Source organism: Podarcis melisellensis, assembly GCF_964234715.1.
Source record: "Podarcis melisellensis genome assembly, chromosome: 15".
NCBI classification, from domain to species: domain Eukaryota; kingdom Metazoa; phylum Chordata; class Lepidosauria; order Squamata; family Lacertidae; genus Podarcis; species Podarcis melisellensis.
The window spans coordinates 37796645-37822901 of NC_138532.1; the positions used below are offsets into that span (position 1 = coordinate 37796645).

The 26257-nt window shown below is 44.2% G+C and overlaps 1 protein-coding gene across 1 annotated transcript; it reads left to right on the forward strand.

Annotated features, from left to right (window-relative positions):
* The first annotated feature begins 4806 nt into the window (after positions 1 to 4806).
* HEATR6 (HEAT repeat containing 6) lies at positions 4807 to 25108 on the forward strand. Its single transcript, XM_081890206.1, has 20 exons — positions 4807 to 5067; positions 5387 to 5494; positions 6571 to 6711; positions 6985 to 7100; positions 7195 to 7309; positions 9018 to 9119; positions 10212 to 10349; positions 11417 to 11697; positions 11900 to 12077; positions 12712 to 12918; positions 13233 to 13332; positions 13724 to 14088; positions 14725 to 14847; positions 15597 to 15683; positions 16186 to 16320; positions 16857 to 16979; positions 20416 to 20540; positions 21268 to 21364; positions 22803 to 23007; positions 24096 to 25108. The coding sequence occupies exons 1-20, from the start codon at positions 4840 to 4842 to the stop codon at positions 24647 to 24649; spliced, it is 3528 nt and encodes a 1175-aa protein (XP_081746332.1). The 5' UTR covers positions 4807 to 4839; the 3' UTR covers positions 24650 to 25108.
* Positions 25109 to 26257: the final 1149 nt, after the last annotated feature.

The window sequence follows — 26257 nt, forward strand, 5'->3', positions numbered from 1 at the left end:
GCAGAGATGGACGAGGGGGAGGCCGTGGTGGGGCGGAATTTTCTGTTTTGCCTCCGGCAGCAAAATGTCCTGGGCCAGCCCTGGCTCGAAATAGTATGTTTCTCTGCCAAATGTGTAAGAATGTCATTTTGCATATTGTTGTTGTTGTTTGTAGGGCGGGGTTACCTCAGTGAGAGTTCCTGCCCTCCCAGAAGCATTCACATCCGGGGCCGTACGATTGCTTTGTGGTGATAATGAGCCATCTCTCCCCAACCGCCGAAAACCCAAGATGTTCCTTTATGAATAATAACAGGAACATGGTTTGCCAACAAGGCCTGAGAGGCATTCTTAAAATGAATGAAAAATTCAGCAAGTAAAGCGTTGCGGCGGAGGACACACACGAGAGAGAGAGAGAGAGAGAGAGAGAGAGAGAGAGAGAGAGAGAGAGAGACCTATTTTGCCTCCCCTGAGAGCTGCCTTGTGCTGCACAGCTCATTTCCCCCCGCTTTGAACTGAGCAATTTCTAATGACATATATGTCTTTTGAAGTCCACTGCAGTACCAGAGGCATTTGTGTAAAGTGAGCAGTGCTTAGCCTGCAATTGCATTTCTTAATATATAAAAACCCCCACAACAACCCCAAAATCCACCCTTGGTAACTGGAGATCCTTGTATAATTTGCTGAGGATTTTCCAGCGTTGGGAATACAGGGCTAAATCGAAAAGATGGAACAGCGGATTTGGCCATAGTGCTGACCCCAATCTGATTGGCATTACGGAATTCAAATTGGCACCATACGTTTAAAGCACTCTCCCCAAAGGATCCTGAGAATAGTAGTTTATCCTTAATGGAACTATCATTTCCAGCACCCTTGGACAAGGGATGTGTACTTGACATGTATTGTGTGTATGCAGCCTGAGTCTGTCTGCCTTCGTGTTTTTCCTTGTTGTTTTCTGAGAAGCCCACTCACTGTTTCTGTTATGTACTGAAGTTCTCACCCTGGGCCAGCAGGGGGATACTGTAGATAGTTATGCAAATAAGGGATTGAAAGTGACATTCAGTTATTGGATAGTTTTAGAAAGTTGTTACTGTAACGTTGTACTGGGACTCTATATAAGCAGGCTGACTGAACCCTTCAGTTCAATTCTGTTCTGGCCTGTGAATAAACAAGAGCTATTTGAAGAATCGTTGTGTCGTCTGATATGTTCACCCACAACTTAACAGTTTCAGTCTCAGGCCCCAAAACAGATCTCTTGGGAAGTAAAACAGAGAGAAAGTTGGCCACAGTTCCCACTAAAATCCAGAGAGGGCACAGCCGTATTTATCTATCTACAGTATTTACACCACTAAATGAGCTGAAAGAGCACTCTGAGAGAATCTTCCAAAAATATCAGTTCTAAGACGGTTCTTGCTCTCAGGCTCGCAATCTTAAAAGAAAAGAAAAGAAGACATGGCACATGAGGAAAAAGGAAAAGGAGGGAGGAGGGAAAAGCAAACTCAAGTACAAGTCCCTAAAGTTACAGTTCTTAAAGCTTCAGCTGATGACAGTGGCGGCTCTGGCAGCCTTTCTGTTGATATGGAGCAGTATCTCATCTGAAGGACTCTTCTGAACTGAGATCAAATCCAGGAGCAGAGCTGGTGACAACATCCAGGAAACAGAAAAAAGCGTGTGCCTTGAATGTGCTTAAATGGGGAGTTGCCTATATCAGTGTTTCCCAACCTTGGGTCTCCAGCTGTTTTTGGACTACAACTCCCATAATACTTAGCAAGCAAGACCAGTGGTCAGGGATGATGGGAAGTGTAGTCCAAAAACAGCTAGAGACCAAAGGTTGGGAAACACTGGCCTATATCCTAAATACATCACAGTCTCCGCTGACCTTCACTCCAAGGAAACCAAACCCCAAAAGAGTTCTTAGAACCCCTGGAGTCTCTCACTGCTCAGAAATGTGTAAATATCTGTATCCATATGCCATTCTTCCTTATTTCCCCCCTGGCGTGTGTTCTGCTACGCAGGGCCTGGGGTGATCATTCAGCCTTAAAGCAGGAAATGTCCTACAGGGCCTTAACTAACCAAAACAACTAATATGCCGCTTTCTAAGGAAAGGTGCTCCCCAGGGCAGGAAGGATTTCTTTGTTATGGCTGTGCTGCAGCAACACCACAGAGGCTCGCGAATGCACACCTCCGTGCCCCCTTTTGCACTACAAAACACTAATTGGAAAGGTAATTGCCACATTAAGATGCCAGGCTCCCACACAAAGCACAAAGGCTGTGATTTGCCACACTGAGTCACAGCTGAGAAATCGTGCAAAATGAATGAATGGTCCCTTTCGCATTCATTCATTCATTCATAAAAGTTACCTGACTCGTCTTGTGTAGTTATCCTACTGTCCTTGGATGGCTTTATAAGGAGATGAGAAAAAGTTATGAGAAAGTTATGAGAAAAAGATAAGGCACCAGAAACAAATTTTGGAGCGGCAACACAGAAGAAGGGGCAAAGTATACAGTGGTACCTCGGGTTACATACGCTTCAGGTTACATACGCTTCAGGTTACAGCCTCCGCTAACCCAGATATAGTACCCCAGGTTAAGAACTTTGCTTCAGGATGAGAACAGAAATCGTGCTCCGGCGGCATGGCAGCAGCAGGAGGCCCCATTAGCTAAAGTGGTGCTTCAGGTTAAGAACAGTTTTAGGTTAAGAATGGACCTCTGGAATGAATTAAGTACGTAACCAGAGGCCAGAATTAAGTACGTAACCACTGTATTTCCAGGAGAGCAAGTTGTGATCCCCAAGTTAAGATCTCTGAAAGAGAAGTAACAGTATATGTTAATGAAAGGAGTCCAGCAGACTCTCTAAGTGTCCCTATTTTCCAGGGACAGTCCTGGATTTACAGAAGCCATCCCGGTTTCTGATTTGATCCTGGAAGGTCCCGGTTTTCCCTTAGGATGTCTCTATTTTACCATCACATAAATGTTGGAGGGTATGGAGTTATGCGACCCCTGAGCCAAGGAGAAAATAGTAACCATACAACCTTTAAAAGACATCTGAAGGCAGCCCTGTATAGGGAAGTATTTTCTAATGTTCAATGTTTCATTATACTTTTATATATGTTGGAAGCCACCCAGAGTGGCCGGGCCAATTCAGTCAAATAGATGGGCTGGAAATAATAAAAAAATTATTATGGAATAGGACATCCCTATTTTAATAGGGGAAATGTTGGCAGGTGAGTCCAACATTGGGGGGGGGCAAATGGGGACGCATGCTCTTTGTTTGGGGAGTGCTTCTCCCCTGCCCGCCCCCCCCCCGTCCTGGTGCTGTCCATGCTAGTCACAATGGCTGCGATGCACCTCCACTGGTCAGAGGCAGTGTGTGTTAAGTTGTGGGTGAACACATTAGACGACACAGCGATTCTTCAAACAGCTCTTGTTTATACAGAACTGAACTGAACTGAAGGGTTCAGCCAACCTGCTTATATAGAGCTCAACTACAAGGGAACAGTAACAACTTTCTGTAACTATCCAATCACTGAACATCACTTTCAATTCTTTATTTGCATATGTGGACCTGAGTAAAAACTATCTACAGTATCCCCCTGCTGGCCCAGGGTGAGAACTTCAGTACATAACAGTGTGCCTCTGAATAACAATGGCTAAGGACCACAAATGGGGAGGGTGATGTTAGGCAGATTCAAGCTTTCCAGGTGCATCTGGTTAGGCACCATGAGAACAGAGCGCTGGACTAGAACAGCTTTGATCTAGCACACCTCTTATGTTCTTCAACACCCCACCCCTTTTTAGGGTCCTTGGCCTTGTAATGATACTTGGATGGACAGAACTTCAGTTAGAGGACTGCCCCCTTTCAAATATGCCCACCCTCATTCGCAGAAATAGGAGGAGAGAGGCTGTATGGCATTTCTGCTGCCTTTTTTTGGGGGGGAAGGGGAACTGGGCAGATCCAGCCGAAATGAAGCACCCATTTTTAACCCACTGGGGGGTTTTAAGACTGAGCATACGGGAGTCAAAGGCATGTGAGAAAACATCTTCGGTTTAGCAAGGATCATGGCCTTTGTATTTAGTTTATACAGCTGCCATGAAGCACCCAGAGTTTACACATTATGCAAAAGAAAACGATCAGCAGCGCTGTGTTGTGGAGGCCAAATTGCAGCTTTTAGGCAGATAGATGGTTGCAAATATACCCAGGTGTTTTTTGTTTTGCTTTTTTCAGTCATTTGTGTGTCTCTGACTAACATGGAGGGAGAGGGAAATGCAAGGGGCAAAAAAAGGAAGGGGGAGACAACAATTTAGGGGGATGGTGAAGGGATAAAAATATTTAATGTAGCGGATAATAATTTAAGGCTCAGCAGAGGGATGGTGGAGATTATACAGGGAGATTAATCTGAAGCTCATAGTGTTTCCCCACCCATTCTCCAGAACAGAAGCTTGTGTTACAAATCTCAATGCATATAACGTGCTGTGCAAACCGAGGCACTTGAAACAGCGACCGCCAGTATCGTTGAGTGTCTGTGCCAGCCTTTGCCAATGAGCTGCTCGCCGGATATTTTGGACTACATCAGCCAGCAATATCCAGCTGTATCATAGTTTTGTGGCTTGCTTAGTTTCAGACTTAAGTCCTACAAGCCAAATGCCAAGCTGCAACCAGGGGGCGCTCGAGGACGTGAGCGCCTGCCCAGAGAAGCGAATTCCAACGCCTGGCCAAGCGGGGCTTTCCACCACAGAGACGTCGCCGCCTAGAGCAGCACGCACTGAGACTCGGGCACGGCTAATGGCGGCTTTTCCATTCTCCACCGGAAGTTCCGGCTGCGCGGCTCCGTCGCCTTGGCAACCGGCAGCCGAGCTGGGAAAATGGCGGCCGAGGCCGCAACGCTAAGAGAGGGAGCGGCGGGGCTTGAACCCGCGCCCTTCCTGAAGCGCTACCTCGCCCGTCTTCGCGCCCTGCGGCTCGGGGGCGACGCCAGCCATGCCCCGGGAGGCGACAGCGGCCGCCGCACTGAGCTCCACCTGCTCTTCGACCAGCTCATCTCCGAGACTTGCGGGCCGGGGGGAGCGGGGCCGGGGGCGCCGAGGCCGGAGGTGAGGGGGCTGAGGAGGAGGAGGAGGAGGGTGTAGAGTTCAGGACGGGAGAGCCCGGGGTTCAAATCCTCCCCGAGCCATGAACCTGGGTGGGCAACTTACGATGGGCTAATCTCTCTTCCCTCACCCTCCCTCGCAGGGTCCACGTGAGGATACAAGATGAAGTGGGGTCGGGTTGTCAGCTCCTTGGGAGGAAAGGCCAGCTGGAAACGCATGTTCTGTTCTGAGAACCGCCCTGAGACCTCCTGGTATAGGGCGGCATATAAAGTCAATTTTAAAAATAAAAAATTAAAAATCTTGAATGTGCCTTACTTCGCAGGATGTCTGTGAACTACTTGTTCAGGCTTGCAAGCTTGTACCACTTAATCAAGAACACCTTGTCAACAAAGTTTGCCAGCTGATTCATCACTTGCTTAACAGATTTCCGGTAAGAAAATTAATTTCTCCCACCCCGGCCTCCCCTACTTTCTGATCCAGTGTGTGAATTGAAGCTAGGTGTGCGTTCACACACATGTGCAATGTTTGTGCCCCCACATGGTTTTTGCTCAGCTGTTTCTGGGACCAGAGAACTGAATGGTTGTTGTGCTGCAGTATTTATTGCAGTATTCCGAGTCCTGCGGAATACTGCAATAAATACTGCTGCGCAGGTTCTGCGGGACCTGACATCTTTCCACAGGGCCTGCAAGACAGAGCTGTTCCATCAGGCCTTTGGTCAGGGCGCAGCCTGACTCCCTCCTCTGGCAATCCGCACAGAATTTTGCTTAACGGTTGCCATCAATTTGATTTTAATTAATTTTTATAATGAAATGTTTTTAGAATGTTGGATTATTTGATTGTTGTTAGCCGCCCTGAGCCTGGCTTCGGCTGGGGAGGGCGGGATATAAATAAAATTTATTATTTATTATTATTATTCTCTGAAATGGGAAGGGTCCGTAGGTGACTGGTAGAGCCTATGCTCCAACACCTGCAGTTATAAAGAGGATCATGAGCAGGTGATTGAGAGGGGCTTCTGCTAGTTACCCTGGAGAGGTGCTGCCCGTCGGAACAAGCAGTATTGGGCTAGGTGGACAACCAGTCTGATCTCAGGTAGTTTCCTGAGCAAGTATAAAGTTATGCACATTGGGGCAAGAAGTCCTAACTTCATATGAATGGGGTCTGAGATTTGGGGTTCATTGGGAATAACCGTGTGAGAATGATGACTCATTATGCGGCACCTATGAAAAAGGCACCATGTTGAGGGATGGTTAGATAAATTTTTGATACCGTTCCTTTCAATACAAATCCATGATGTGACTACATTTGGGGTGCTGCGGGCAGTTCTGGTCTCCTCACCTCAAAAAGGATATTGTAGAGCTGCAAAAGGTACAGGAAAAAAAGGGCAACAAATAAGATCAAGGGGCTGGAACAACTCTCATATGAGAAAACATTTAGGACTTTTTAATTTAGGAAAAGGTAAGGTGAGATGTCATAGAGGTTTAAAACAATTTCTTTATACAATCGCAGGTTATAGTTGATGAGGAGAGTCTGAAATATCTTCTGCCTTATTTTATCTCTGCGCTGAAGCAGTGCAGCACTTGGACGCATGTTGAAATCCTGCAGGCCTTGGCAGCTTCTGTCTACAACACTGGATCTAAGTGCCAAAAGGTGGGTTGAGAACAAGGTGGAACCATTCCCCTATCAGTCATCTGGTTTCAGGATGATGCAGGGCCAAGGAGCCTTAGCAGTTGCCAAGGGGGGTGTCTGAGGATGTCATGTTGGGGCCCCTCATCATTGTTCTAATTTTATCTTTCATGCAGCTGAGTATTAGTCTGTTTTGGCTTCAGGATATTATGAGATATTCAGCCGTTTTCATTTGAATAATAATAATAATTAGATCAAGTATCTAGCAGTGTGGGGACTGGTATTTTATATTTTTAGTATCTTCCGGAATTGCTGGGAGAAAATGGACTTCTGGTGCAACTCAGCAGCCCTGCTCAGACCGACTCCGAGCTTAAGAGGGCCGCAGTGCTTAGCATGGCAAATCTCTGCCTCAGGTAAGGAAAACTGCTCTGGTGGTGTCTTTTTTCTCTGTAATAGACGTCCTCGCCTGCTCTGATTTGGGTTTAACTGCTTGTTGTTGTTTTTTAGCACACCTGGGCAATCAGGTCTGGAGGAACCTTACAGAGAACTCTGCTTTCAGGCTTTTCTTAGTGTCTTACAGTCTTCAAAAGGAGCTGGGGTGGATGACATCACCTTTTGCATGGTAAGCAAATGTGGCCCTTTTGTCTGAGACACACTGGTAAGCAGCAACTTTCCTGATCACTTCTGGGGATGGATTCCTCAACTGTAAAATGCAGCAATGCCCTACAGCAATGTCCCTTTTATTTAACAATAACATTCCTTTTCCCAAGCTTAATTGCTTTGGAGCAGGGTAAGAGTCTGCATGTGTGTTGAACATACATGTATGTGGTGTACTTGTGCCATTTTTGACACCACCTGCTCTGTCCATGCCTGCTTTTTGTTTTGGCTCCACCTGTTGCTGGCATATGGCTCCCAGAAGGTTGTGCATGTGGGAAAGTGGCCCTTGGGCTGCAGCAGATTCTCTGTGCCTGTCTTAAATTGTGTAACCAAACAATTAAACACCTGTGTTGCAAACAAGTATCAGTAAAATCCAAGGCAACACGATGACCAAGTACAACAATGCAATATCAATATAAACTCTTTATGTATCTATACGGAACATTGAACAATATGAAAAAACAAATAAAGAGAAATCTTACAAATCTCTGAAAGTCACAAAATGTGCACTCTTGATGGATTCTCTTGAAAACATATAACCAAATAAACACGAGTCTTATAAGTCTCTGAAAGTCTTTGTAGACTATGCAAGTCTCTGAAAGATATACCCACTGTCTCATACAGTTCTTCTTCAGCACAGCAGAAGGATACAGAAATGCTTCATAAACGCATCTATATGGTGAATGGAATTGTGTAACAGCAATATCAGTGGAGCAGTGGTCATAAAGTTATAACTTTCTGCTGTGCTGAAGAAGAATTCTACAAAACAGTGGGTATATCCGGAATCATTGTTCACTATGTCTGTTTGCAGACCACTTCGGCAGCATCGGACATCATAAAACAAAGCTTTACAGCTTCTTTTCATCAGATAAGAATCTGACCCATTGCTTCTTTCAGACAGAGACTTGCTTAGTCTACAAAGACTTTCAGAGACTTATAAGACTCATGTTTATTTGGTTCTATGTTTTCAAGAGAATCCATCAAGAGTGCACATTTTGTGACTTTCAGAGATTTATAAGATCTCTGTTTATTTGTTTTTCATATTGTTCAATGTTCCGTATAGATTAAAGAGTTTATATTGATATTGCATTGTTGTACTTGGTCATCGTGTTGTCTTAAATTGTGGTCAACCTATTGCTGAAGGAGCATATCAGCTTTGCTTGCAGTCATGTTTTGGAAAATGCTCCAGGTTCTCGGAAAGAAGTCTTTTCCTTGTCCGAAGTGCAGGAAATCTCTTAACTGGAACTGGGATGACATATAATGGAATGCATATGCTCTATTTCACAGTTATATCCCTCTCCAATGAGATTGCTTGGAACTCATGATTAGTTGGCCAACTCCTCTTACTTTCCTGTTTTTAATGTTGCAGATCTTGCCGGTGAAACAATCTGATAACATTTTGAAATTGATTTAATGTGCAGTCCTGTATGATAGGCCCAAAGATTCTTATTTGGTCAAAGCCACATGCTGAACTTGTGACTAAATTTGGGTGTGATGCTGTGAAATACTTTCTGGCTTTTGGGAAAGATTTGCAGATGAAATTCAATGAAATTTGATGCTTTACACTAATAGTATCATGTGCTACAACATTGTGACTTCAGACAGTGCCAAGTTGATGGGCCAAGTGGCTAATGTTGTTGTTCTCTCCCCCACCCCCACCCCCGGTCTTCTAGTTGTTGCAGAACGCCTTGAAAGGAATCCAGTTACTCTTAAATGGTGGGAAGATGAAGTTGACACAAACTGATCATCTGGGTTCCCTTCTTGCTGTATTAAAGGTGACTTGTTTAAAATGGAAGTCTATCCCTTTTGTCATAGAGGAAGGTGAACTTTCTGGCCAGGATGCTTCTCATAATCTGCACTGCAAATACTTGTCTTAGCAATAAGATCCTGCCTTTCAACCTCCTGTTTTCCATTATTGCAGTCTGCTTTTGAAATTCCTTCACTTTCTAGGACTAGATTTGTGTCTTGAGTTTGGACATCATGATAAAACTGTAGTGTATCGAAGCATTTCCAAACATGGTGTTCTCTAGATCTGTTAGACTACAGTTGAGATGTTGGGAGTTTTAGTCCAACGACATCCAAAGTACATCAGATGGGGAAGTCTGGTGTATCAGGACAGAAATGAGCCTCGTTCCCCACCCCCTCCCCCAGGTTTGAATGCTGCCCTGTCCCTTCTCTTTTATTGCAGCTGCAAGAAAGACTTGGGAAACTCTCACTTCCATTTTTTTAATTAACTGTCCTTTGTGTCACTTTAATCAGCAAACTTGTTAATCTATGGTCATTTGAAGCAAGTCCATTTTAAACCATGGATTATTAAAGCAACGTTTCCCACAAACCATAGTTAAGATTAGCCACAGTTTAGGGCTAAACTCACTAACCTAAAATGAAAGCAAAAGCTTCTGATCTCTCTATGGTTGTGCCAGAGGAGAGACAGGGAACATGTGAGCCTCTGGTGGAGGTTAGGCTAATTCCCATTAGGATAAACCATGGTTTCTTCATCATCATCTTCTTTTACATTTGAGTGCAGCTTATGTGGGCAGGTTCTAGCTGGGCATTTTCAGCTGAGTTTGCATGGATAGATTTGGTTGGCATGCTTTAAAAATCTTACAAGGAATTTTAGAGTAGCAAAGCTGTTTTTTTTTAATGTATAGTGAGAAATCTGAAGTGAATTTAGGAATGTTTAGCAAAAGAATTAGGAGGGATGACACGGGAATCCAGAGACACCTTGAAGAAAGAGGAGGGTAGCTTTTGTCTGGAGCCACTAAAGTAGACCATTTCCAAAAAGAAGGGACCCACTGAACATTGATTTGCTGTCACCAAATAATGCAATTCTCATTGGGGGGGTGGGGTGTTGTTTCTCATTTTAGAAGTGCATGTTCCATGGGCTTCCTGGACTGAACATAGAAATGCCGGCCGTTTTATATCCAGCATTGCTTCCTCAATATGACAGCAGGTCGCCAGACAAGCAGGAGAAGTCAGACCTGAGAAATGCTAAAATGACTGGGGTAAACACATTTTTGTATTGATCTTTCATTTGTGTAGATCTACCATTTAAAAATAGTTCAAATGCTGCATCTGCACAGACTGAGCACATTTTTAATACACTCGCTGGCCTCTGCTTCACCATGTTTTAAGGATGTCTAGGCAATGACACTTTGCGACAGATACCGGAAGGGCAGGGGGCCATCTATAAAAGAGAATAGTGAAAATACATGCCCTGCACTCCCCTGGTTTGTATGCTTGTCTAGAATCATTAATCTCTAAATGCATGAGAGTTTACAGAGTTCAGGGGAAGGAGAGACAGGTCAATGGGTGGGATATGCTTTTGTTTCAGTACAGATCACTGTTTTAACTACAAGCTGAGTTTCAGCATGGCCTTGTAATCGGGTTTTGGCAAAGGGGGCTTGAGGGGAAGTTTGAAGGGAATAAGCAAAGAGGCTGGTTTTACCCTTTTAAGAAAGTTTTGCCTACTTTGAAAGGGGCCAGACTTTCCTCAGAAAAAGTTGTGTGATGGTTAACCACATGAGCTGTGAGCTGGAAGCCTCTGGTTCAAATAGCACCTCAGTGTACAGGGTGAGCTCAGCCAAAGCACTTTTTATTGATCAGTGTCTCCTCTGTAACACAGAGAATGTATGTGTTTGTGTAGATTTAGACTGAATCTGGTAGCCAGTTATTTCTCCTTGATTCCTTGTGCATCTAAGATTAGACTGTTTAGTCAGATGGTTGCCAGATTCAAAGTGGCATCGCATTTTATATTTTCCATTATGTCTGGAGTTAATAATGTTGATCTCCTCTACAGAGTCATCGGGATTTCTGGGGGAAAGTGTTAAGCTCTTTGAGCACTCAGGAAAAGCATTACTCACATACATATCAGTGATCAAATTTTGTATATGAATGACATTTCTGACAAGATGCTTTCTTGGGCATGCAGGAATAAAACCTTAAATTGTGCTGAAGAGGTTAGGGGAAGTTGTTGTACTCTGGCTGCTGATGCAGATTATTCTTGTTTTGTTATATAAAACCAAAACTCTGATTACCCCTCTCCGTGCATGATTCTCTTCTCAAACAACAGAGCAGGAAGAAAAAGCCCAAAGGGAAGCAGAAGAAGGGAAAGTTGGAAGAAGAGCTGAAAGGGCAGCCAGAAAATGACAGAGGAGGTAAACCAGAGAAGCAGAAGTTACGTGGAGATGCACTGCAAGATTCTGATTCAGATGTCTGGAATCGAGCTTCCAGTGACATACACTCGTCATTTGGGAATGACCATGTACCTCTGAGTGCTTTGGGCTGGAAAAGAATTAGCAGCAGCGACTCAGAGTATTCTGATGCTGAAGGAGGGATGCAGAGTAAGACAAGGTTGGTGTAAGCCTATAAGGTATACTTTAAGATTATTTTTAACACCATTATTGTATGGTTTTTATCTTTTCAATGTTGTAAACCACATTGATTTTATGATTTAGCGGTATATAAATACTTTTTATAAATAAATCTATTGCAGGTTTTTAAATCCATTATCTGTTCTGTACACCTAAAAATGTATTCTCTTGTTTTGTGCAAGGTCTTTCCAAGCTAAAGTTCGTCAAGGGGCTTTAACTTGCTTCCTTTCCACTGTGAAATCGATAGAGAAGAAAGTCCTCTATGGTTACTGGTCAGCGTTCATTCCCGATGTGCCTGGAATAGGAAGCCCACAGTCTGCATCCTTGATGACTATTGCTTTAAAAGATCCTTCTCCAAAGGTAAGAAGTTCACTGGAGGCTGTAGACTTTCACTGGCGGACTTTCATTCTTGGTTTATCCAACCTGTCCATGTCAGACTGCCTGTCCTCTTTATCCCTTGAATACCCAGCTTTGGTACTAGCACTTGTGACTTGTGGTAACACGGAGGTAGGCTTTTTCACTGGTGGCTCAACTACGAGAGGCCTCATCAGTATTGGCATTCCACTGGCTCTTCCACCTGTTTGGGAAGTCCCAAGTTCAAGGAAAGTCTACCTAATCTAATTGGTTTTTTTAAAACTATTAACACTTTATAACAGGCTTGTGTTATTGTGTATTCTAATTGTGCATGGATTTAATCATTGATCTTGTAAACCACTTAGAAGCCATTTTGACGTGTAAGCGATCTTATTTTATTATCAGTATTATTAAGTTGTAGGGAGCTGCTTTATACCAAGTCAGACTCTTTATCAGTCTAGCCCAGCATTGTCTACTTTTGACCAGCCATGGTTCTCCAGGGTCTTTCCCCATTGCCTGATCTCTGTTCCTTCTAACTAGGAGATGGTAGGGATCAAACCCAGGACCATCTTTCTGTAGGGTCTTTGTCTTACCACTGAGCTATTGTCCTTCCCATGAAATGAATCCCTCCCTCTTCCAGACACGGGCCTGCGCCCTCCAAGTTCTCTCGGCCATCTTGGAAGGCTCCAAGCAGTTCCTTTCCATTGCTGAAGATGCAGTTGATCACAGGAGAGCCTTCACACCCTTCTCGGTTTCCATTGCATCCAGCATCCGAGAGCTCCACCGCTGTCTGCTGCTGGCCTTGGTGGCTGAATCCTCTTCCCAGACGCTCACCCAAATAATCAAGGTAAACCTTTGCCTGCAGGAATTCCCTTTATGTTGTCAATTCTACTAGTTTGCTCGCCTGCAGGTTTTAAAAGTAATTTTTTGCAGCATGCATTGTTTCTCCAGCAGTTGTGCAGATTCTCATAATCAGTGGCTATTAGCTATGCTCTTGTTGCTAATCTACAGACAACCAGAAATAAGGATTACAAACCTATTACTGCTACTAGTCCTTGCCCAGGACAGTCCTTCTGTGGGTACTAATGCACAAGAAGCATACATGGTGTCTGCTTTTTAAGTGACTTGCTAACATCTTCTCTTTTCCTTGCACGTTTCCAGTGCCTTGCCAATCTGGTATCGAACGCGCCATACAGCCGTCTAAAGCCTGGGCTGCTGACAAGAGTATGGCACCAGATAAAGCCATACATTAGACACAAAGGTAAGCGCAGGTCCCAGTTCTTCTAGGGGGTGTGGGTTTGTGCCACAGTCTTGCATGTTAATGGTCTTCTGTGTATTAAACTTCCATTCTGAGAAATTGACTGCTGCATTATAGCATGTAACCCAGCGGTGTACTTGTCAGTTGCTGCCGGAAACCCTGGGGAATGGTGTCAAATATTTCTGCTTCACGAATTGGAAAGCCCCCTCCCCAATTTGGGTTGGCAACAGGGGCTAGCCAGGGGGAGTCACATTTGGCCCTAGGGCTTCCGGTTGCTGATCTCTGCATTTTAAGACTTACCATGATGCCAGACTATACAATGCATACAAGGTAGTGGCCTGACTGTGGCCTTACTGCAGCTGCCTCACAGGTGCTCTTTGTTTCTTTCTACTAGATGTTAACGTTCGAGTGTTAAGCCTCACACTGCTAGGAGCCATTGTATCGGCTCAGGCTCCTTTGCCGGAGGTTCGCCGCCTTTTGCAGCCGCCCAGCTCTTCAGGGCTCAGTGATGGCCGCACTGCCATACAGCATTCAGTTACACGCTCTGACATACCTGAATGGCGCAAAGAAGCCCCAGCAGCTCCAGGAGAGGAGCCCCTTGCTGTGGGAAATGAACCAGCAGAGCCCTGCTGGCTCCTAAATCTCTGCATCTCTCTGGTTGTGCTGCCCAAGGAAGACAGCTACTCAGATAGCGACACCAGCTGCATGCCAGCCACTAGCATATACGAACCCTCTCCAGTTCGGCTGGAGTCCTTGCAGGTAAGTCAATGAGGCTAGATGACCAGAATAGTAGCCACCTTTTTCCTACAGTTAAAACAAGGGAGTCCTCTGGCACATTGAAAACCATAGCTCAGTCGGAAAACACATGCCAGCCCACCTGTTGATCACCTGATGTCACAGGGAAGTTGGTTGCAAGGCGCTGCCAAAATGAAGTTTCCTCCCTCTGTTTTAGCAGGTGTTTCCATGCAAAAACCCCTCCTGAATCAGGCTTCAGCCCCAACTTATCAACTGCTCAGTTGGGGGCTATTACATTATGTTGCTCTGGTTGTGCCCATTGAGAACAGCCAATACAGGAATTATCCCTGTCTTCCTGCCCATCAGGTGACATTTTAAGTGACATCAGTTGATAAGCAGGTGGGTGTGGTTTTGGGGAAATGGCCTTGCAGACTAAATTAGACCCAGGACTAAGCTACATTTGTTTTTTTAAAAAAAGTTATAAATGTGTTATAACACTGTGACAATAGATGGTGTAGAGTGTTTTTTATAGCTGTGTAGATGCAGCCCTACTGACAGACCAGGATTGGCCCATGACCCAGAGGATTCCCACTGCTGGAGTCATGTAGCTGCCTATGTTTATCTGACACCTGCTCTTCTCTCCATCTTTATCTATTATAGGTCCTAGCCCTACTTGTCAAGGGGTATTTCTCAGTCTCCCAGAGCTATCTGCTAGAGCTTGGTGAAGTGGCTTGTAAGTGCATGGAGGAAACAGATCCATCCATCCAGCTCCACGGGGCAAAAGTAAGAGCTTGTAGAGTTTGTCCAGTGTTGGTGTTGTATGGTAAAAAAATAGCTTCTGTCCAAACTTCTTTGGTTCCAGATAAATGCACTTTTTTGTTCATTAAATTCATATATATTCAGCCTAGCTCTTTGAGCAGTTTACAAACCCATGTAATAAGAAATCAAAATTTAAAAAATGGCAATAAAGACAGCAGCACCAATTTATAAATAGCACTGGTGTGTGTGTGTGTGTGTGTGTGTGTGTGTGTGTGTATGTAGAGGAACCTAGCATAAGAAGAGGAGCTAAAATCTAAAAACCTGCAAGGGGAATAATTTGGTTCAAACTTCTAAAAGTACCAGATGACTGTACTCATTGTGTTTAAGAGACCTATAAGAACAGAAGAGCGTTCTTCACCTGGCTGGTAAAACACTATTGTGTGGTTGTCAGACGAGCCTCTATGTGGAGGGCATTATACAAGTTAAATTCCATAGTTGAAAAGGCCATCCAGTTAAGCTAACAGCAGCTTCCATATTATAACTTGAAAAACAACATTTAAAGGACACCACAGCAACATATATATTGTGACTGCCTTGTTGTCGTTTTTCCTGGAGGTTTTTTTATTTTCTAAATTGGGGAGAATGGGAATTGGTTGATAAGACAGGTCAATAAGAAAGTTACCTGGGGCCGCATGATGTTTTGTTCCATACACTTGTGGATGTATCTCAGTTTATTCATTTTCCGTGTTTGTGTGTGTGTGTTTTTTTGTCAGCTCCTGGATGAGCTTGGTGTCGGTATAATACAGCAGCACAAGTCAGATGAGGCTGTCACTGCAGATCAACGGGTCCCTGTTGACCTGGTGTGTATAATATGCATGTGGTTGATTCCATTTTTCAAGCTTTTGAAATGGTGTCTGAATGTAGATCCTTTGTTTATCAATAAATGAATGGGTGAGGGGTCTGGAAACCACGTCTTGTGAGAAGTAGTTGGCAAGAAATTGGGTATCTTTAGCCAGGAGTAGAGACGATTAAGGGGAGACATGATATTATGCCTACTGGTTTAAGGAACAGACTTATTCTCTGTTACTCTAACCAGCAGGGTTAGAACTTAATGGATGGAAACTTACAAGGAAGCAGAATTTGGTGAAGTCTCAGTATAAGTCTCCTTACAGCTAGAACTGGAGGATTCCCTTTCACTGGATGTATGTAACAGACAGCGCCTGGACAGTCTCCTGTTAGGGATGCTCTCATTGCACCCTGCATTGACTGAGTGATCTCTTCCAGTGCTGTGATTCTAGGTAGCAATTTACTGAAAGACTCCTGGGGGTTATAACTGCAACCAGGCTTTTGCTTTCCCTGTAGGTTGTAACATTCTGGACTAGAATGCTGAATGGACCCTTACTGGGCGCACTCCAAAACGCCCAACATCCAACACTTCAGACCAGCTCTTGCAATGCTCTCTCTTCCATCTTACCAGAAGCTTTCAGTGGTCTCCCGGTAAGCATGTTGCTAAGCTTTACGCGTCAGTATTCCTGTGGGAATGAAAGAAGCAAAAAGTAGGTGGAGCAATGGATGTAAGCGTTGCCTTGGTAAGGATGGCTGGTTTCTACCTCTCTGTCATCCAAGCAAGCAAGATGCTGCATTGTCAGGGACCACAGACACATTCCAGCCTGGCAAAAAGTATTCAAGGAGGGTGTGATTCAAGGCTGGTGAAAGGGATGGCCTGGGGTGAGAGGTTGTGGCTGTGCAGGGGTGTGTGGCTCAGGGTGAGGTTCCCCTGGGCTCCAGGTTCTTCACCCCTGCGCGACACCAGGATACAAACCCTCCAATGTGGTTTGCCATGATGCCTTTACTGTGGCTCACTGTGACTTGGTTTATAATCCCTTGGCAGTACCTTCAGTCTGTTAGACTTCCATATTTTCTGTTTTTTGTTTAATGTTACCATTTTAACCCTGGGCTGGAATCCTTTCAACAAAATGAGTTTGGCTGTGTGATGTTTGACTGATGACTTCTCTCCTTTTGCTGATGGGCAGGGCGACAAGCAAATCCTCTGCATCACTATTCTTCTTGGGCTCAACCACAGTGAGAATCCACTGGTGAAAGCTGCTGCCGCTCGTGCGCTTGGGGTCTACGTTGTCTTCCCATCTCTCCAGCAGGTCATAGCTTGATCTCTGTTTCCTCTGTTCCTTTTGGTTTTGCTCTGCATCTTGTTATGAAATGGGAACAGTGTTGTTGTTAAGTCTAGCCTTGTAAATAAGCCTACAAAACTTATTAGTGCGGGGGGGGGGGAATTATGGGGTTTTTTTTGCTGTTCTGCTTTTTCCATACAGATGAAACCTAACTTTGAGCTACTAGACACCTAAACTCAGGGTCACCAAGTGAAATCCAAGGCAGGCAAGATATAATTCTTCACTCAACATAAGAATAATAATTTATATAGGAGCATAGCAACAGCCCTGCTGGATCAGGCAAGTGGCCCATCTAGTCCAACAACAGCAGCTTAAAAAGAGCACACTGGATCAGGCCAATGACCTGTCTAGGTCAGCATCCTGTTCTCACATTGGCCAACCAGATGCCTATTTGGAATCTGACAAGCAGGACCTAAGCACAGTAGTGATCTCCCTGCCTGGGGTTCCCAGCAATTAGTATTCAGGGCTGTAGGGTTTCTGACAGCAGAAGATAGATTTTTAGATAGGCAACTTCAGGGATGAGAAGAGGGCTGATTCCCCTTTAAAGCTGTCAGAACAAGAGACCAGTACCACATCTTATGACAGTGAGTTCCATGAGAGGATGAGGTCTGCTAGTGTGTTCAGTCTCTCACTTTGCTGTGGCATTGGCAAGTGTAGTCCTCTGTCCTATTTTAAATCAGTCTTCAGCGTTTTAATTTACAAAACGTTAAACATGTGCTGTGGGTCATTTAAATTATATCACTTACAAAATGCATATACAGTGGTACCTTGGTTCTCGAACTTAATCCGTTCCAGGAGTCCATTTGACTCCCGAAACCATTCGAAAAGGCACAGCTTCCGATTGGCTGCAGGAGCTTCCTGTACTCAAGCGGAAGCCATGTCAGATGTTCGGCTTCCGAAAAACGTTCACAAACCAGAGCACTTCTGGTTTTGGGAGCCGATTTGTCTTGGCAGCTAAGCCCTTCGAGAACCAAGGTACGACTGTACACTAATCCTTACAACTGCAAATTTCATACACTTCATAATGTTTTATGGTTCTTTTTCACTGCCATGAAAATGTTTAAATGCATTCATGTCCGTGTTGAATTTCTGACTTGCATAGAAAATGAAAGGGGTCCAAAAGCCCTCAAAATCTTCTGTTTTTTCTCCACCAGCACCACACACAATTGCAAATTCTGTCACTTTTGCCACAAAGGGCAGATTGCAAGTCTTAATTAAACCACCTGTAAAATCACTGCTATATTTGCACCAATGTCTTTAGCCTGTTCAAATTTTGGACCTTTTTGCTCTTAGCTTCTTTCAACACGTGACTGAAGCAAGTATACAGGTCTAGTTACACATCACCCTACTTGGGTCCTGGACAAATGTCCCCCTTCTCCAGTGGGTGGGACATGGATATTATAAATTTCTCCTGTATATAACTGAGTATAACTACTCACTTGACAATCCTTTGAGCTCTCAAAGCACAGCTTGAGATCAGCATTTCTGTTCAAACCTCACGTCTATGTTTGCAAGTCCTTTAGTAAGCAGGCTGCTCTTTCAGAGAGCACTGCTAAGCTAAACACCCAAACAGCTGAAGCTAAAAAGAGAGTGTGTGGCTTTTTTTTCTTTAAATGAATAATAGCAATGGCAAAGAAAGGAGAAGACAAATGGAGCGTGACACTGAAGAGCAGATTAGAGTTGTAAGGTCACTGGGGAGTACTGAGAAGCAATTAATTTAATGATAGGTTGTGATTAGTGAAAGGATAAGATTAGCGGTTTGGGGTAATTGCACTTGATTTTAAGTAGCTGGAGCGCCAATTAGATGAAAATGTACTCAGAGGCCCTTGTAGTATCAGGAGACCAGTGAAGTTTGGGCACCTCATACAACCCGTCAGTAATTAACAATCAATCAAGGTGACGGGGTATATTGGATAAAATGTAATACAGTGTCCGTAATGTGTAGAGGAAGGCCAGCTCTGCATTTAGTGATGCACCAGATAGTCATAGGCAACCAGGAATTCTGTGCAGGCAACCTAGCAGTTCAAAAGCATGTCAGAGTGCAAGTAGATAAATAGGTGCTCTGGTGGGAAGGTAAACGGCATTTCCATGTGCTGCTCTGGTTCACCAGAAGTGGCTTAGCCATGCTGGCCACATGACCCGGAAGCTCCATTCTTCTTCCACCAACCTGCGGCTAAGAGGCCAGTAGCCTGTGATTCCATGCCTACCAAGGAGCAGGGGGCTTTCCTTTCCTTCGTGGCCAACATGGAAATGCAGACTATTAGCCTCTTAGCAGCCTATTAAAGTTTGCAGGCTAGTAGCTTCTGCAGGCTTCTTTACAAAGCTGAAGGAAGGTTGGCTTTTAAAAGCTTAAATCACTAGGACAACTTTGCCACAGGAGTAGTCACCGTGCCAAGATGAATAAAATGAACTCCATATTCAGAGTCAGCAAAACTCCCACATGCTGGAGTTAAACAGGGAAGAGATATTGCCTTCCTGCCCTTGTAGGCTTCTTGAAAACACGTAGCCGACAGCTGTTTTGAGACAGAATGTTGGTGGACTACAACATCCATCATCCCTTACCATGAACATGCTATCTGAAGCTTATGGGTGTTTTAGACCAACATCCGTAGGGCTACAGCTTCACTGCTGGCTTATTTGCTCTTCAGTTTTCTCCTTCTGCCCCCATTTCCTGTCCTTTCTCATGGTCCAGACTCCGTTCAGTTCTCTCTAATTGCCCCATCCCTCTCATGGGTAACCATAAGAGCAGCTTGGCCAGTCGTAAGTAGAAGCAGGGTAAGAATGCTCAGCCAGTGACAACCAGCTGGAGAATTTAAGAAGAGCCTGGTGGATCAAGCCAGTGGTCTATCTAGTCCAGGATCGTGTTCTCCCCAGATGCCTATAGGGATCCTTCCTGCCTGTGGTTTCGAGCCACTAACATTCAGGAGCCTACTGCCTCTGACAGTCGAGGCAGAACTTAGTCATTGTGGCTTGTAGCCATTGATAGCCTTCCCCGTATTTAGCCAATTCTCTTTTAAAGCTATCTAAGTTGGTGGCCATCACTGCCTGATGTGGAAGCAAATCTTTCTGCTTCCTTTTGTCTGTCCTGTATCTTCCAGCATTCTACTTTTAATGGATGCCCCTGAATTCTTGTGTTAGGAGACAGGGAGACCTTTTTGTTGTTGTTATTACTCACTTTCTCTACACCATGTTTAATTTTATACACTCATGTTGCCTCCTGCTTACCTTTTTTCTAAACTAAAAAGCTGCAAATGTATCCAGACACCCTTGTGTGGCAGCTGAGCTAGACACTCCTACAAAAATCCCTTGCTGGGTTGTGATATATAAAATCAGCCAAGCAGGGTTCCTGGGGAAGAGGGTGAAATCAAATGGACCGAAAAAAATGGTCAATATCTATCCTTAGGATGTGATGTTCGTTGCGGACACAGCCAACGCAATCCTGGATTCCCTCTGTGACAGTTCTCCAAATGTCCGTGCCAAAGCAGCTTGGTCCTTGGGCAACCTGACAGACACTCTGATCATCAACATGTATGTAGCAAACTCCTTTGGGACCTTTTTTTTTTACATCTTATTAAATCATTATTTAAATGACATTTGGAAAAACAGCAACTGAACCCCATAAAATTTGAATTTAAAAGAAACAAGTGTTTGAGAAAGGGGGAAGGTTCTACTCAGTGCCAAAAAGATAACACTTCAAGGGGGGGGGGAGTTCTAAAGCTGATGGGTCACCACAAAGAAGGCCCTGTCCTCTCCCTTTAGTGATTGGATCCAGATACCAACCTTCAAGATGGGTTTTGGTACACAAGCCTATTTGTGTGCTGTTGCCCCAGTGGCATTTAAAATTCTACTACCTCCCTGTACCAGAGCCTCGTTTTTGATACTGCTCTTTTGTCCTAATGAGATTGTGTGTGTGTGTGTGTGTGTGTGTGTGTGTGTTTGCGGGAATTGGGCAGGTAGTCCATAATGAATCTTATTCTGGGACTTCAATTTACATCACTCATTTCTTACTTTTAAAAAAAGCAGTAAGTAGAAGTATGTAGAAGAACAAGCAATAGATTCCTAATTTAATCATGGATTTCCTTCCCACAATTTGAAATGGCCAATCCAAGGGCACTGCTGTTTTGTCTTGATGCTAACTCAACATAGTTTTGAGTTTTGTCTTTTACTCAGGTGGGCATTATGTGTGCATTTCTTGCAGCAGTTCTAATTATGATCTCTCCTCTTTTGATCCCCCCTTCCCGTTTTGGGAATGCAGGGAGTTGTTGGGACAAAGTTTCCAGGATGAATTCTCAGACCTGCTGCTTCTGAAAATGTTGCGTTCGGCAACTGATGCGTCAAAGGACAAAGACAAGGCAAGTGCATTGACGATCCCTTTGTATTTGGTGGTGCTGTGGACTTGTGTGTAGCTCTTGGATTCAGACACCCTTGAAATACTGGGAGTGCCAAGAGTTCTAGAGTTGGTGGCCAAAATGTGTTTCGTTATTTAGACGCATTGAGGTATCCACTTAACCATTCAGCCAGGACCAGAACAGGAGTGCATTGAAATGACCAATGCATTCATAGAGGGCAGTGATGTCACTCTGGCTGGCTGAAGTGGTGAGACTTTGCAGTTGAAAACAGGACCTGTAGTTGTCGTCCCACATAGACTAAGTGCTGGAGTGTTTTGCGAAATGTAGTACATTTTCCTCAAGATGTTTCCTGCCTCCAGCTTGGATTTTGCATTGTTGGAGAGGCAAGCAACTATGATTGTAAGCAAGCTCCAAATTGGTTCTTTTCAGGGGAATGTGAAGTCTAGTGCTGCACTTCTTTGCACTTCTGCACATGACCTCTTGCCACAAGGGGGCAGGTTTTGTGGCGTCTTTATTTTCCATCTTTCCAGCCTTTGTGGCACCTGAAATACAAATTTACTGTGACATAAGCTTTTATGAGTTTAAAATTCACTTCATCGGAGCTAAAGTCAACTTCGTCTGTTTTTCGGTGCTTAGATGTTTTTGTTGTTTGAGCAGTATATGAGTCTTGTCAAATAAACAAACTGGCTTGTAATTCACAAAGTTTATGCCATAATAAATTTGTTAGTGTTTAAACTTATTTTTATTTATCAAAATTTATATACTGCTTGATTGTTACAGAAAAAAGAGGTTTACAAAAATAAATGCTATGCGACTTCTTGTTTTGCTGCAGCAGTCTGACGTGGCTGTCCATCTGAAACATTTCTCTTCCCTTTACAGTCTTAGCAACACTATGGGGTAGTTTCACTTTGGAGTGGTTGTTCCCAAATGTTCTGGGGCCGAATTGCAATTTGAACCTGGTTCAATATGTGCACTCCTCAGTTTAAGGAACATGGAATGAAGCTGCTTCCCAGACTTCGCATGATACACAAGATGGAGTGTGGAACTATTATTTCTACTCCAGCTCATAGGTACTTGGCGTGGCTTTGCAAACACATATAATAAAGCAAAGCTCTTTAAAGCTCACACAAAAGTAAATTAAAAGTAGTAATCTAAAACACAGTACAAATACCAGCAGTAGTTGGGTGGGGAATCCTGTTTTTAGCTCACAATGAAAAGAAGCCACAGAGGGAGCTGGATAGGTTTTTGAATGGAGGGTATTCCAGCCCTACAGCGCTACCATCGAGAAGGTCCTGTTTTTGATGCTCAGACACCTAAAGGCCCAAGACAGTGACACAGAAGGCAAAGCTGGTCATCTTACAGCCTGGGTAAATCTGTGACTGCAGGCAGTGGCAGCAGCCATTTTCTTGCTCATACCAGAATTTCAAAATCTCTCTTCCAGGTGAAAAGCAATGCTGTCCGCGCCCTTGGAAACCTCCTTCATTTTCTGCAGCCGTCACAGATTGCTAATCCCAGGTTCAGCCAACCCATTGAGGAATCCGTACATGCCTTGATCTCTACAGTGCAGAGTGAAAACAGAATGAAAGTCTGCTGGAACGCCTGCTACGCACTGGGGAACGTCTTCAAAAATCCTGCCTTGCCGCTGGGTGAGTACAAAACAGTGGTTCAATGTTTCTGTGCCTCGTTTGTCTTGTATGTTACTGATCCCAAATGGATGTGCAAAAATGAGGCCTAGGATCATGTGTCCTTTGAGTGGATATTGGCAAAGATTTCCATTCTTGTCTCTTGGAGGCACCTGGTCTACAGATCACAGGCAGTGTGTGGTGTAAGAATCCAAGGAAACCCCTGTTGTATCATACTGAGGATCTTGTTCTGCTTCCAACAGTGGCCAATAGGATGCCTCTTTAAAACCCAGTATCAAGGCTCAAAGTATTTCTAAAAGGACCCCCACTCCTGTTGCCCCTACTCGGTGGCACACTGCCTCTGAAATTCCATTTATTCATTACATTTTTAAGTAAATCAGATGTTCAGGAAATTTGCACAAATAGATCAGGGCCTGGTCTTATAGGCCAGAGAAAGCCCCAGCAAAAATGGTAAAGTCTTCACAAGACATCTGAAGCAACTGGCGATTGCTGCTTCACATATGGCAGAAAGTAAGGGCATTCCACAGTACAGGGGCAGTAACAGATAATGTCTTGTTTTCAGGTCACCACCGTATGATATTCTGTAGCATGCAGTGCTGCCATGAGTAGAATTTCTCCCTGGTGATATGTTGGTACTTCAATCTTTTCAGACCCAGGACCCACTTTTAACCCCAAAATGCATTTTGGGACCCATTTCAACCTTTTACCATATTTTTGTGTTGTGGTAGTGCTCCTGTCGTAACCCACGTTGGATCAGGCCACAAGCTACTAGTGGGTTCTGACCCACCAGTTGGAGACTGGTGATCTAAGTGAACATGGGCAGGTGGTCTTTCAGGTAATCTGGTCTTGAGTTGTTCAGGCCTTTATATGTTAACAACAGGACCTTGAACATGGCCTAGTAGCTGATTGGCAGCCAGCACAGCTGTCATTTATCTAGCAACAATAGCTAGACATTTATTACAGCAATTCTACATTCTGTGAGTACAAAAAGCCCCCAAAACAGCCCACCTGTCTCTTAGATTTTTGGCAGATTGTGGCTGTGAAGCACCTTATCCAGTCTCCTGACCCTTGCTTTTTCCTGGTTCTTTTAGGAGAAGCCCTTTGGACCGCCCAAGCCTATAACGCCCTTACCTCTGTTGTCAAGTCCTGCAAGAATTTCAAAGTCCGCATCAAATCAGCCGCGGCCCTCTCAGTGCCAGCCGAAAGGAAGCGCTACGGGACCCCTGAGCAGTTCTCCCAGATCTGGAGTGCCTTGGTCGTGGCCTTGGAGAGAAGCGAGGAAGCCCAAGACTTCCTGGAGTTCAAGTACAGCGCCAGCCTGCAGACACAGCTCTGCCACGCTCTGCTTCATTTGCTGAGCCTGGCAGACGAGGTGGACCTGCCGGCCATCGAAAAGGCGGTGGCTGAGCATGGAGAAGTAATTGGATCTTACATGTTGCAGTATTTGAAATCTGGAGTTTCCGAAGAGGAAGTGGGGATAGGTGAGAGTTTTCCCGAAAGGAGCAAATTCCTGGAAAGGGCTGTTGAGCATGTGCGGAGTATCGAGGAGCTGTTGGAAGGATGCCCGAAGAAAAGGGGGACAGTAGCTTATCTAGAAGACATATTGGAAGCCCACAACAGTGCCACAGGACTCTCGGAAGCTTAAAGGAATGTGGCCTAAGCAGAAGGCATCTTTTCGGGTGCCACAAAAGACAGCTTTGCTGTTGGCAGTATAAAACTGCCTTGAGCCTTCCTGTAGGGGGCTTAGACATGGCTGCCTTGGTCCCTAGAAGCAGGACCAGCACACAGCAAGTAAAATCAAGCCCCTTTCTGTAGATGAGTCAGTGCACTTTGACATGGATGGGGCAGACTTTCAGGTTCCTAAGAACTCTTTCCCCAAGTGGGGAGTGTGATAGTGGAAGATACAGGCATTAAAGGAAAGGGAAGAGATAGCGGAGTGTTCAGTGCTGTCAGGGAAAAGGGGAGTTAAATGCCAGACAGAAATTCAGACCAAATAGAAAGAACCTGGTAAGTAAGATTCTCAGTCGCCAACTCTGTTCTGATGAAAAATAAATGGGTCATGTGCTTAATAATAATAAATCACTAATAAACTTTTCCCTTCCTATATGCAGTCACCTTATTTATTGGATTTTAGTGGCTCTAAATTATTGGTTGGTCAGAAAACCTGGGTTGCCAGGTTTAATCAGAAATTTAATCAGAAAGTTCTAGATAATTAAAATAATTAAATGAACAAAAACAACCCTTCCTCCTCTTCAGAAACCGAGGGAAAGGGGGCCTTCCTCTACGTTTCCATATTTGTCACATGACCTGTTTGGCAACCGTCATATATAGTGCTATTTTTCTAGAAAAAGAGGTGCCGGAAATCAACCTGAACGCCTCCCTTGTTTTCTTATAATGGCAATAGCACCCACCTGAGAAGTGCCGGAACTGAGTTCTAGCTGACAAAAAGGCCTGGTCATATGACAGATGTTTATGTCCTTGGTGTTAAGGGACCGAGGGAAGAAAGTATCCCAATTTTTAAAGTGACGATTTTATTGTTTTACAGTATCTTTTTTGTACACCCCTTTGAGATTTTATCTACAGTCAAGTGGTTTATAAATTTTATGAAGTAAAACAAACAAGCCAACCATGGTTTGGGAAACTTAACCGTGGTTAACCGTTGACATGCCATATTTATGACTGTTCCTTCATCTCCCAAACCTCCTGTACAGTGGTACCTTGGGTTACATACGCTTCAGGTTACATACGCTTCAGGTTACAGATTCCGCTAACCCAGAAATATTACCTCGGTTTAAGAACTTTGCTTCAGGATGAAAACAGAAATCGTGCTGTGGCAGCGCAGCGGTAGCAGGAGGCCCCATTAGCTAAAGTGGTGCTTCAGGTTAAGAACAGTTTCAGGTTAAGAACAGACCTCCAGAACGAATTAAGTTCTTAACCCGAGGTACCACTGTACTATGGAGATGGGAGTAAATTTAGGAAACTGCAGCTATTCGACTGCCTGTTGAATATTTTCAAAGTTTCAACCATAGTTTGTATATTATACTAGACTTGGCACAATCTCTGGTTGCATGTGATGCCTGATCTGAGCTAAAATATATCCAATTCTAGATTTTTCTCTCTCCCTCCTCCCTTCCCCCCTCCCTTTTTCTGTAGGAGTATCGTAATGTATATATTGCTGATTTGGACTTAAGGTCACTTTGTGTGATTTCCGTTTTGGCAGAATGCATTCTTTGTTATCTTACAGTTTTGCCTA